This window comes from Saccopteryx leptura, chromosome 4, assembly GCF_036850995.1.
Source record: "Saccopteryx leptura isolate mSacLep1 chromosome 4, mSacLep1_pri_phased_curated, whole genome shotgun sequence".
Lineage (NCBI taxonomy): Eukaryota > Metazoa > Chordata > Mammalia > Chiroptera > Emballonuridae > Saccopteryx > Saccopteryx leptura.
The window spans coordinates 28607546-28621548 of NC_089506.1; the positions used below are offsets into that span (position 1 = coordinate 28607546).

The 14003-nt window shown below is 40.5% G+C and overlaps 1 protein-coding gene across 1 annotated transcript in view; it reads left to right on the plus strand.

Annotated features, from left to right (window-relative positions):
* KCNU1 (potassium calcium-activated channel subfamily U member 1) overlaps positions 1 to 14003 on the plus strand; it is a 136367-nt gene that overhangs the window by 58947 nt on the left and 63417 nt on the right. Inside the window, exon 20 of the mRNA XM_066383593.1 lies at positions 10837 to 10971. Coding sequence (XP_066239690.1) covers positions 10837 to 10971 — 135 coding nt within the window. The remainder of the gene's footprint in view (positions 1 to 10836; positions 10972 to 14003) is intronic.

Sequence of the window (14003 nt, forward strand, 5' to 3'; positions counted from 1 at the left end):
TGTGTGTTTTTTACTTGCCCGCTGGGTGCAACCTAGAATTAAAGAAGATGGCCCATCAGTTTTTGGCTCCGTTGTTTCTTTACCAACTGTCCGAATCCAATGCGAACCTGCACGGGCCAGGCGGCTGTGATAGTGGCCGTGGCTTCTGGCTTTACAGCTGGGCTGGGCTTTCTCTGCGGCAGGGGCCTCCACGGCAAGCAAGGCCCCACTCCTCTTCCAGAGGCTGGGATTCTAATCTCAGTTCCCATTTTAACCCAGACGGTTTGTGGCCCCTCTGCTTTCTGGTTCCCTCATCACAAAATGTAGGCATTCTTATTTCTCATCTGCATTTAAGGTACCAGTGGGGGAAAGCCAGCTTAACAAGAAATCATAAAGCAATTTATAAGGATGAGAGAAGCTGCCATTTTTAGTCTCAAACTTCTCTTAAAATGTTCAGTTTAAATAATGGAAAAAAATTTTAATACTTATTTTTTATAATTGCTAGTACATATATTGTGAATAAATTACTCTGGGGGGAGATTTTGGTGTTGCTATATAAAAATTAATAAAGTAAATCACATACATCTGTGCATATATGTATATGGATATATGCATATGATTTACTTTATACATTTGTACTTATACAGCCTTTATATACATACATTACAGATAGATATATTTATAGGAGATTTACAAAGACCTGAAAGGGAGAATGGCAAACTTACAGACTTTGGAAGTAGCATCCTAATCCATCAGTATGGCTTAGTGTTGGTCAAATAAGTTTGTAAATATGATATATATGTTTGCTCGCTGATAGTTTGCATTGAGTGTGGGGGACAGGCTGTAAGCAGGCAGGGTTGTTATAGCCTAAGGCTTAGTTGTTTTTGTTTGTTTGTTTTGTTTTTTTCAGTTTTTTTTAAGTTTTTATGGGAGTGGGTGTTGTAAACTCAAAACGTCATATGTCGAGAATGTCTGTGTAATTGCCGGGTGTCCATCCCCTTTTTCACAGGATGCTACACTGTCAGCCCCCCCCCCCCCGCCCCGTCCCGGGAACATTGCATGGTCATAGCCAAGCCGCCCGGAGAGGTCTGTGATGGGTCTGAGTGAGGTGCTAACTCAGAATATTTCAAGCAGCACATGTTTGATCGCTTTTTCCTGTCTTCAAGAATGCAGTACTATGTTTCTAGATGATTAAGCTGTAAAGAAAAAGTACTTACATTTTATTCCCATATTTGGGGGGAAGAGGGTGTTATGAGAGGTGTGAGGCTTTGATTAATAAGCACCATGCTTGTGTTTGGGTATAAATAGGGACCATTAAGACAGAAAATGGCCTGCTATGGAACACTGAGCTTTGCAATTCAATTGCCATCAAGGCTTTCTCTGTTTCCAAAGGCTCAGTTTTAAGACTAAGCTTTTCCCCACACCCTTGACTGTTGCATAATGTGGGGTGGTGCACTCTCCTGAGGAATCCCATTATGCCTCAGATAAGTGACTTTGTATCAGAGACTTCCTTGTTTGTATATTGGATTAAAGGTTTTGATTTCTACACTATAAAATGGGGACAGACTGGGGACTTGCTCTCTGTTCCTGAGATTAGCATTAGAGAGTAGAGCAGGGAAAGGCTACATGGAAGAAAGGAGAAGCAGCCAAGATGGTGGAGTACTGACGGAGAAGCCAGTTTGTGCAGAGTTTGTGCAGAGAGAAAGAGATGGGGAACAGAGGTGAATAAGGCTGATGAAGTAGAAACCTTTGATTCTAGGAAACTCGGATAAGTCAGTGGCTTTGGGAGCCCTGAACGGAAAGGGAAGTGTTTTCCCACTGTGTATATTTCTTGCCCGCCAGGTGCAACCTAGGATTAAAGGTAATGGCCCACCAGTTCTTGGCTCCATTGTTTCATTACCATCTGTCCAAATCAAATGTGAACCTGCACGGGCCAGGCGGCTGTGATGATGGCCACAGCTATTGCCTTTACACTTAGTAATTGTGAACAATGCAAATGGTCTTCCAAAATAAAAATGTTCACAGTTTTTATTTATTTACTGATGTTATTATTATGATTAATACCTTTAGATTCACATTTGATTACAAGTACAGAGCACATTAATATTCCTAGTTCTTAAAACAATATTGCACAAGAAATGTTTTCGTATTAATTAGGTAGATTCACTTCAACTGAAATATTCTGTTAGATTTTACAGTCAGCCAAGCTTGGTACATGGCTTTTGCACTGTTGGGGGCTAAATCTGAATATTGTTGGACCTTTCTAAAGATCCCTGGTTTCAGCTTCTGCCCACAGCTTAAATATTCGGCCATTGGGACCATGGGTAATGTGTTTTCTTTTATTCTCCTTTGAATTCTGTTATTCCTTTGAGAAACCCTTTTTGTGGATCAGCCTTGGAAACCAGTTTTAAAAGATTCAGAGGTGGCTCAGAGAGAAAAAGACAACTAGGAAGGATTTGTAAGGATAGGTCAAATATCTGCTTGGCCTATGAGCTCAGCCTTCCAGGAACAGCTCTCAGCATCTGTGCCCACCCCACTCCAGACTAATTGGTTTTCATTTGCATCTCTTAAACTCACCAGGAACAAGCTCTGAGGTTGAGGGTGGGGGTGGAAACAGTGGATTTAGTGGCATAAGGCTTGCCCTCTCTATATGGATTCTGGTTTGGTTTTTTTTTTTTAAACAGTTAATTTTTAGGGGGAAAGGGTGAAGTTGTTAAAGTGTAGAACAGGTAGAAAGCATCCTGGGTGGGTGTATATTCATCTCTTTTTCAAAGTGAAAGGCCTGTATCAGATGACTGTTGAGCAAATGAGTTTGTAAAATTTGTATTTTCTGAGTTGCTCACTTTTATTGTTAAAAATGGCTGCTGCCCACTTGCATGGCCACTGCCAGGTGAAACTGCTAATTACCTTCCTGCTTGGGAAGAGGCTTTGTTATGCTAGTGTGTGCTGGAGGAGGGGTTTTTGCACCAAAGAGTCTTAAGAGGAAGGAGAAGGAAGAAGGAGGCCATGTTTTGGCAGAGTGAGAGCAGGAAGGAAGAGTGCGGAAAGAGGAGCCAGTCTGTGCAGAGATGAGGAGAGAGAAGATGCACAGGTGGAGAACCAGAGGTGAATAAAACTGGTGGGGCCTTTGATTCTAGGAAAATCCTGAAAGGATTCTCCTGGTTGTGGAACCGGAGAATATGTGAGTGAGTTTTGGTGTCCTGTGTGTTTTTACTCGTGGCCGGTTGCGAGGCTAGAATAAAGGAATGGCCCACCAGTTCTTGGCTCTATAGTTTCTTTACTGTCTGACTGAATCTAATGTGAACCTGCATGTGCCTGGCTGTGATGGCTATGACTACTGGCCTTACAGATGACTCTAAACCTTAAGGAATATTTGGGACCAGGAAGAACACAGGAAAAACATGTTTTTACAATCCATATAAGCAGATTATCTCTAAAAATCCTGATCATATTCTCCGCCTTCTAGTGGATCTTTCAAAGTCTACTTTCCCACCTAGGAACCTTTCTATGTGTTGCTGTGGGAGGGAGGAGGAATAAAGGAAGCTGTTCCGAGTAGAGCACTCTTTCACCAGTGTTGGGCAAGTAAGTTGTTTTTTCTCACTCTTAGTGATAAAGATGGCCACTGCCCTCATATGATACAGCTAATTGCCCTTCTTGCTTGGGAGGGGGCTTGGTTATGCTAATGTGTGCTGGAGGAAGGGGTTGTCCCGCTAAAAAGTTTTAAAAGGAGCGTCTAGGAGGCCATTCTAGAGAGAGAGAGATCACGTTGTTCCAAGAAAGGGAGAGAGGCCACGTGGGGGAGAGGCAGCCAAAATGGAGGCAAAGAGGCGGGAGCCTTTGATTCTAGGAATACTCGGATGAGTCAGTGGCTTTGGGAGCCCTGAATGGAAAGGGAAGTGTTTCCCACTGTGTGTTTTTACTCACTTGCCGAGTGCGAGTCTAGAATAAAGGAAAATGGACTACCAGTTTTTGGCTCTGCAATTTCATGACCGTCTGTCCAAATCAAATGCGAATCTGCAAGAGCCAGGCAGCTGTGATGGTGGCCACGACTACTGGCCTCACAACCAGATATCTCACCTCCACCTCCTGGTCCCCATGGAATGAACTCAGGCTCTCTTCCTCTGCCTCCATACCTCTTTACTCTACACCATTTTACTGTTCCAGCCTCAGAACCTTGTCATGGTGTTTTTCCAGGTGTGTTTTCCCAAGCCAAGTGCTAACAGAAGAGTAGAGATGCTATGACACAGCAGTTCCCAGGGACATGAGGGTGTGTACACAGGCACGCATGGAAAACTTTCAGGGAACATGAGGCGTCTTCAAATGGTGTCCTGCCCCATGCTCTGACACCTGACCTGGCTGGCTCGGCTTCACTCTGAGAAGCACAGTGCGCAGGGTCAGGTGTGAACAACTGGAGCACTGAAGCTGAAGGGAGCAGACCTGGCGAAGCAGGAAAAGTTAACTGGATTCTAGAACAATTATTTAATATGCCAAGTTAGGGAATAAAATTATAAAATTAAAACTTTCCCCAAGGACCTGATCTGCCTCTGTTAACTGCACCCAGAAACACTTTCTAAGGCAGGCAAAAACAAAAGGCAAACCAAACAATAAAACAAACATTGAACCCAGCCAGATGGCTCTGTGGCTAACACGTAGGCTAGCAGTCTGGGTAAGGGAGAAAAGAATAAAATAGGGAAACTGAAAGACATTTCTATACCAAATTAAATAAATTCTCAATTCTCATTTTTTCTCTGTCTTATCTTTAAAAACTATCTTGAGTCTCTCTACCCCTTCCATCTCTAATATGATCCCAATCCAGGTCACTACCTTCTCTTCCTAGACCACTGTTAACATGGCTTTTGACCTGGACTTCCCACATCTCCTCTCGTCCCTTTTTATCTATTGCTATATTATACTTAGGATGATGAATTGGAAGTGCAAATTTGACAATATTGCGTCCCTTCAATGGTGTTTCAGTGCCCATAGGAATGAGATTCAAAGTCTTACACTGTCATTGGTCATGTGGCCCTGCCTCTCACAAACGTCCTCTGGACTCAAATGATGACGCTACATTCTCTCACTTCCCCACCCAAGTATGCACTAGACTTCATTTCCTGTCTTTGGCTTTTGCATCTACCTAGATTGTGCTTTTCCTCTCCTCAGTGTCTAGTAAATTCTTACTGTGTTCCAAGGGTACCCCAAAACTCAACTCAAAATATTCTGGATTAGCAAAATACAAAGATCTTTGCATTTGATCAACATCCAAAAACAGTCCAGCATCTCAAAGTAAGGAATGAATTCCTTTCAAACAAAAGTATGTCTCTCATGTGGTCTTTTATAAAGCTGATTTATAAACAACATATTCACATTTAAATTAATGTACAATTAATGTATAATGACTTGCAAGTAGCAGAAATCCTTTTAAAATAAAGACAAGGCATTCACAGAACAGAAAATACATGAGGGAGAAGGGGATGCACGTTTCCTGAAGAGACTGGAGCCAGGAAGTGGAAATCCGTCTGCACGAGGCGACTGTACTCTGCCGTGGGGTTACGGGAACTGTCACCTAGGTGTCATCTCCTGCGCAAAGGCTTTCTGTCACTCTGTTCTGTGGAATTTGGCTACTCCTATCCTAAAGCGACTTATCTGCTCCAGTTCTACAAATGAAGTGACAAGATTCCAGTATCCCAGTTTTCCATTTCAGGAGGAGAGTGTCTGATTGAATCAGCTCTATCACTTTACATGACTTGTCCAAGCATATCCGGGAAGTGGAGTCATCAGGAACAAACTTAGCCATTATGTAGGCACCGAGGCAGTTCTCAAAGAAGTAAAGGTACAAAAAGTGGGCCTGGTATATACCCCAAAGGTTCTCCTCCAAAGGTACACAAGAACTACAATGATAATACATAAGTGCATTTAAATACTATCACATCAATTAGAGGCTATATATATCATTGTCTATACCAGTGATAGTCAACCTGGTCCCTACCACCCACTAGTGGGTGTTCCAGCTTTCATGGTGGGCAGTAGCAGAGCAACCAAAGTGTAAATAAAAAGATAGATTTAACTATAGTAAGTTGTTTTATAAAGATTTATTTTGCCAAACTTAGCGAAAATCTGACATAAAGTACTTGGTAAATAATTATTGTTATATTCTTTAACTTGCTGTAACTCTGCTTTATAAATTTTATAAAGTAAAGTTACTTCCCTACTTATAAATCACCATTACTGTGGAACTGGTGGGTGGTTAGAAAATTTTACTACTAACAGAGATACAAAAGTGGGCGGTAGGTATAAAAAAGTTGACTACCCCTGTTCTATACAGTGTATACAATGGTGTTGTGAACACTTGTGGTGTCCATTAAATAGCAAATATATCCTCAAAGAGCATGTATATGTTATGCAAGAGAAAAAATGAGGCATCAGTTAAATGATCACATAAATCAATGCACTGTGTATTTCCAGCTAATATTCGGTGACTGCCTTTTATGTGGATTGTGCTTTCAAGGATTCATTAATTACAAAGTTGCTTTGAGGGATGGGTCAGCTATTGTGCTAGAGATCCGGAAATTAGTGAAATTAATAAGGAAGGCTTCCCGCAGGAGGCAGATCTTGAGCTACATTTGAAAGGCCAAATGCCTTAACAGCTGGCATACCACAATCTGCATGAATAGCGAATAATTAGTACAAGGCAAAGCAAACCTGATGGACGGAAAATGCACGTTGGCTTTGCCTCAGGTGAAATCTACTTGGCCACTGGTAAACCACTGGGCCTTTTCTCAAATCATTTTCTCCAGTATTCTTGAAGGCCTGCCTGGGGCAGGCACTGTGCAGGTCAGTATATGGCTTCGGTATTTGTAACATTTTAATAATGCTCGGAAACTTAGATGTGATTCACGGCAGCTACCAATCAAGTACCTGCATGAAAGTGAAACAAACATAACAATAAATGCGAAGCACTCCAGTGTTCAGCCCTGCTGGCAGGATGCACTGCAGGCTTTATAAATGTGTGAGAGTGAATACACAGAAGCTTGGGAAAAGGTCATTGGTATTTTTGGAGCAATAAATCAAGTACAGAGAGATTTGCATTTGGCTGTATAGCATACAAGGTTGGATTAGAGGAAGAGAATACTTGGAAGTAATATTTCTCTGCTGATTTGTTTTATTAGCTTCCTTTAAACATGTTACATTATTGCTTATAGAATTTCATTTACTCGGATTGGCAGCTTGATAAATACATCTATTGGCGATGATTTGGATTGCTCTGGGCATTAATATTATTAAAACCTGTCACAAGGAAATGTCTGAAAGATGACTTACTGTAAAGATTACAGCATGAAATAAATCATCCTGTGGTATTTGTTACCATTTATGGCCTCTTGGAGCTGAGTCAATCCCTTTTTATGTTGCATTATTTTTCAAGTTTTTATAGCTTTACATTATATATTGCTGTCAGGAATGAACAGATGGGGTGTCGAACATGAGCTTTCTGAATAATTCCCACCCTCCAGTTATTTGTATGAAGGGCAAATGCAAAGCTGTGTGTTCTCAAGCGAAAAGGAGAGAGGAAGAGGTGGCGAAGCTGCTGTTGGGGAAAAGGGATCCCTTTTGTCACGTTGTTTGGGCCAATTCCGCCAGCTGGGTGGAATCCCTGACTGGCATGCACTCTGTCTGGGTTTCCAGTGAGGGCTGCAGTGGCTGCATTTGGCTCCCGCGAGCCCACAAATTCCGTTTTCAAATGCATTTTCTCCAAATGCCTCTTGCTAAGACACTTCCACATTTGGAGGTGAATGTATGTCATACTGTCTTCTGAAAAAGCTGAGAAATTTGAAAAAAAAAACCCATAAAAACAGTAAAACAAGAGGAAGTAAAACATTGAAAAGATTTCATATTCTTTGAGTAATGACGAATGTGCGAGCGTCCTGTGAGGGTGCACAAAGGAGCCTGTACAACTTGAATTGTTCGACAATCTGAATCGTTTAGATTCAACATAAAAGGAATAAAAGCAGCCCGTGGAGTTTTTGAGGGCCCGAATGGAAGAGACAAGAACAGAGGTCTGCAAGGCCTGTGCTCACTGGAGCCAGGTGTGCCCTTGGGTTTCTTTAGCTCTTCTCCCTCCTCTGATGGGACCAGGCAGCTGCTTAATTGTCCCACAAGCCCCTCTGCAGAATCCTAAGGCTCTGCCACCATTGGAAAAGGACAGGAAAGTAACCCACTAAAAAGCCAACCAGCTTTTAAAGGGGGTGGGAGTGGGGGAGAGTATGTGTGAATTTTCTCCAACTACCTATCCTACTCATCACAGCATCCATTCTGAGCACTCTATAAAGTACCAGCACACTGCAGAGCAACACGTAATAGGCACAGAAACTTGGTGACTGGCATCCGATGCTTACCGCCTTGAGTGAGAACCAGAATATTCTCCTGTAAATGAGAATGTTTTTCTGCTTATCTCACACCATTGCTGCAAAATGTCAAATCATACAATAGACAGACAGACACACATACCTTAAAGCTTACTGGCTCCTCCATCTGTGAAAGGTAGGTATTTTAATCTCCATGGGGCAACCAGTCTCTGGCCTTCTTTCATATAAAGTCTGCATTTTCTTGAGTTCATCACTGTTTCTCACTCATCTCCTCATCGCCAGGTACCCTTATGTCAATCCAGCCCTTCAGCATCTCTTCAAGTTGTTACCTTACTAGGAGTGACGTGTAGACATGTCATCTGAGTTTTAGCAGCCCTTTTCCAAGACCGTACCCATAACCTAGTACCAGACCTCTGACTCTCTGGTCCCCTATCTCTTCTCCTTTTATATGAGTTTCTGTTTGTTTGTCTCATTCGCTTGAAGATGCCATCTGGACACACCCATGCAAGTGTTGACATTCCCTAGTCGCACTTGATAGACGCAGAGCTGGGGAGGACTGCTTCATTTTAAGCAAAGTTCACAACTCTGCTGTTTCTCTCTAGAGAGCTTACTCTCTAGCAGCACAGGAAGTTCACTGTTCTTAACCCAGGGACAGAGGGCCATGAGATAAGTTTCAGATAGTTGAGGAGTTGATAAAGGCAGTCAATAAGTTATGCAGAGTTGAATTTCTGTATTTCTGTAAGAAAGACCTAGCTCTACATCTCTCCTTCTCTCTCTCTCTCTTTACCATTGCCCCTCACAAAGGAATATTCTCATAATCCCCATCCCCCACCAAACCAAACTGGCAGTTAAGACCCCCACCCACAGTCTTAACTGAACATAAATGTGTAACTCTTAAATCTTCCAACTGTCTATAAAGTATGCTGTTCTCTTTTCTTCTTTCCCCTCTCCTTTGTCCCTTCCCTCCCCTTTTCCCTTTCTCCCTTCTTCCTTCCTTCCTTCCTTATGTTTTAAATGTTATTTACCTTTGCTTCTGCAAAGGTGTACTGATGAGTCATCAGAGTAATTAGCCTTTTCTGAATAAGCACCATGATGTCTGTGTTTTTATGTATAGTATCTCTCTTGCTCCGATGAGACCATGACTTCCTAGTTCAGAAGTCAGTACTCTGAAAAAGTGTCAGAGACCTGCCTTTGATGTCCTCTCACCCTTTCGTCCACTTTCACGCTCAGAAAACTCTGGTTCTCACCAGCTTCTCCCTTAATCTGTGGTCTTCTATTCAAGGAGAAACCTGGACCTGAGCTCGGAGCCTGGATCTCTGTTCATGAGCAGCCCCGTAATTCCTATAGACTTAATCCTCTAGCTGTAAAATCAGACAGAAAAGGAGATATGATCACCTAAGTCTCCTTCAAGGTGTGAGTTATCACTTGCTCCTGCCACTCGTCATAGCAGGAAATATCCTCATGGTAACTGATTCCTCCTTGTGCTTTGCCTTTGCTAGAAAGGATTCCTTGGTGGTAATGACCAGTGTCTTTCTCTGGCCAAATCCAAGATAACACCTCATTCAGAGTTTACAGACCCTTCTTCTCCTTGTTTTAGCTCTCATTATAAAGTTATAAATCCACTAAAACCATTAAGCCATCCATTAAACAACCTTAAGGGTATGTGTGTGTGCGTGTGCGTGTGCGTGTGCGTGTGCGTGTGTGTGTGTGTGTGTGTGTGTGTCTCAGACCTAGGGTCAGGAAGAGATGTAAGATGACCCAAACTGACCTGACATAATAAAGTCTCATAGTATTACCTAATTACTGCTACTCACCTTTTTATTATTAATTCCTCAATTCCAGCACGTAAAATAACTTAATCATTTCAGAATTTGCATGACTAATGGAGTGAGTTCTGATAGAATAAGGATAAGATTCATAATTAGAATTTGCCAGGAACTTGTGCAAACCAGTCTATTTATAATTTGGTCAGCTCCTGATTTTTAATGAGGGCACCGAGAGTGACTGAAGCCTCTGGCAGCATTCACTTTATATTTTAATTACCCACAGTAATTCTGACAATTACACACATGTCATAAATCACATCACAATGATCCACGAAGAAAGTATATTTAATTACCGAAGGGGGAGTTGTCAGATTAAACAGGTTGATGGGACGTGCTGAGATGTGAACCGTCTTTGAAAGCTGAGCTGCCTGATTCTGTGACATGGAAGGACCAGCCTCTGAACCTCGCACTACAGAACATAAGGACATTGCCAAACGTCCAGATTTAGCTTCAATGTGTAAAAAGCTTTGAAGTCATCACTCCTGTCCTTACAACAAGAAAAATCTGGTCAGACTGAACACTGAAGACTTTTCTTTGCCCATCAGACAACTGAGGTTGTGGGGCCAGCCACCACCTTGAAGTCTGGAGAGACACTGCTGAGATTTGCTTACCTAGGACAGGAGCCACTGGAGTCATAACACTTAAATAGTAACTTTGATGAATTATTCCAGGTTGAGTATGGACAAAGTGACAAGTGAGGAACTCCTAAGGGCTCTAAGCTTAGAGCTACCTCCCCACTTTAGGGAGTTTTACCTCCAGGAACTTGACCCAATTTTCACGGTGAAGAACCAAGAACAATCCTCTCAGTAAGTCCGGCAGTGGAAGGGAAGAGGAACTGTAGTGAAACAGGCCCGGGAAATCTCCATAGCAAAGGATTCCTCTTCAGTGAAAAATTTTTACCAGTTTTGCCAATGCCTTATCTCAGGTGAAGAAATGGCTTTTCTCCCACTCTAGCCCCTCCTAGCCTTCCTGTCTCACCTGAGGGGAGCAAGGTGCAGCTAATATAGTTGAAAGAGGCTCAGGTTGCAGACTATTCAAGAAAGGGTTCTTAGAGAAACTCATAGTCAATAAAGAAGACAAAATTAAGGACACTAGGCCATTTGAAACCTGTGGAAACTTTAACTACAGCAAACATTAAACACAGTGCTATTGCTAGCCAGATGAACATTAAACTTCACACTGCAGATCTATTTACCATGGTTCTTGTTATCCACTATGCATTATCTCATTGTTAAAAAATTTCAAAGCATTCTAGAAGGCAAGAAAAAACACTATCTGAAGAGACAAAGCAAGTATTAGAATAACACGGAGGTATGACATTAATGTGGCATTATTAGATAAAGAATTTAAAATGAGTATACTTAATATGTTAAGGGCTATCATGAAAAAAGTAGACAACATAGGCAATGTAAAGGTAGACAACAAATAGGCAATGTAAGCAGAAAGATGGAAACTATAAAAAATAATCAGAAAGAAATGCTATAAGTAAAAAACACTGTAACAAAATTTAAAACTCCTTGACTTCTTGATAGGCTCACCTATAGACTAAACAAAGCTTGAATATGTCATCAGAAATTTACCAAATGAATATGAAAGAGAAAAAAATAGCATAAACTCCACCAGAAAATACTGAAGAAATGTGGGACAATATCAAAATGGTAACATGTATGTAATTTGAATATAAAAAGAAGAGTAGAATAGAAGAAATATTTGAAGTAATATTGGTTTAGAATTTTTCAAAATAGGGAACAGCAAATCACTGATCTGGACAGTTCAGAAAATATTCAGTATGACAAAAAAATAACCACAATGTTCATATCATATTAAAACTAAAAAACAAAGAAAAACAAGAGAAAATTGTGAAAGAAACCAGAGATGGGAAAACACCCTCCCTATGACAGAACAAGGATAAAAATTACAGGGTGGGGCAAAAGTAGGTTTAGAGTTGAGAGTAAAGCAAAATACAGAGCTTATTCTTGTATTATTATTTATTATTTTCCATACAAACAACTGAAAACCTATTTTTGCCCCACCTTATATGGTAGTCTTTTTGTTTGTTTGTTAGAAACCATAATAAAGAAGACAGTGGAGTGAAATAGTCAAAATATTGAAAGAAAAACCCCCACAAACTTACAAGTTTATATGCATTTTATATTTTCCTTCAAAAGTAAAGGAAAAATAATGACTATTTCAGACAAACAAAAATTTAGGGACTTCATCACCATCAGACTTGCTCTGCAAGAAATGTCCAAAGAACATTTTTTTAGGATGAAGCAAAGTGATACAGATTAGAAATTGAGATCTACATAAAGAAGAGTGTTAGAGTAAGAATAAAAAAAAAGGTAAAATAACATCTCTGATTGTTATTATTCCTAATTAACCTAAAATATAACTGTTTAATAATTATAAAATTGTATCAAGTAATTATAGCATATAGGTACATGAAATGAGTAAGAGCAATATTATAAGCAATGGGAGGGAGGAAATGGGAACAATTCATTATAAACTACCAGCACTAAACATGATGCAGTATAGTTATTTGATGGTGGACTTAGATGTGTTAAAAATGTGGTTCACAAATTTGTAGAGCTCCTAATTTAAAAAATAAGTACAAGTAATATGTTAAGAGAGAAGATGAAATAGAATCATATAAAGTCCTCAATGAAAACCACAGAAGGCAGAAAAAAGGGGTAGGGGAAAGCAAAGACAACAAATAACAAACAATTACAAACGTGATTGACAACCCAACTATATCAGTAATCACTTCTATTAAGAATGGCATAAATAAAACCAAAGAGATAATGTCAGAGTGGATAAAGAAACAGAACCCAGCAACCCTGGCCGGATGCTCAGTTGGTTAGAGCATCATTTGGATACACAAAGGTTGTCAATTTGATCCCTGGTCGGAGCACAGATAGAAACAGATCAATGTTTCTGTCTCTCTGTTCTTCTTCCTCTCTCTATAAAACTAATAAATAAATTAAACACACACACACACACACACAACTTAACTATATGCTATCTATAAGAAACCCACTTTAAATATAAATATTTTGATTGGTTAAAAAATCAAAAGATAGAGTAAGTTAAACAATGATAGCACTAATTAGAAAAAAAGCTTGAGTAATTATATTAGTTTTAGTCATGGATAAAAAGAGACATTACATAATGATAAAGAAGTCTTTTCTTCACAAAGATATAATAGTACTAGACATGTATGTAATTAAAAACAGAACATCAAAATACATGGGGAGCCCTAGCGGGTTGGCTCAGTGGGAGAGCGTGGGCCCAGCGTATGGAAGTCCTGGGTTTGATTCTAAGTCAGGGCACACAGAAGCACCCATCTGCCTCTCCACCCTTCCCCCTCTCCTATCTCTTTATCTCTCTCTTCCCCTCCCACATCCAAGGCTCCATTGGAGCAAAGTTGGCCTGGGCACTGAGGATGGCTCCATGGACTTTGCCTCAGGTTCTAGAATGGCTCCGATTGCAGTGTAGCAATGCCCCAGAGGGGCTGAGCATTGCCCCCTGGTGGGCATGCCATGTGGATCCTACTCAGGTGCATGTAAGAGTTTGTCTGTCTGCCTTCTCTCCACTTCTCACTTCGAAAAAAAAAAAAAAACAACACATAGAGAAATAGACAAAGCCACTCTTAAATTTGGAGACATTATGAGACCTCTTATGTAGTAATTGATCAAATGATCAGTAAGGATGCAGTTGATCTAAATAGTATTATTGATCAACTCAATCTAACATTTTTAGAATACTCCAATAATAGCAAAATGTACATTATTCAATGCACAAAATACACTACATTCTGGGCCACAGAATTTATATTAAC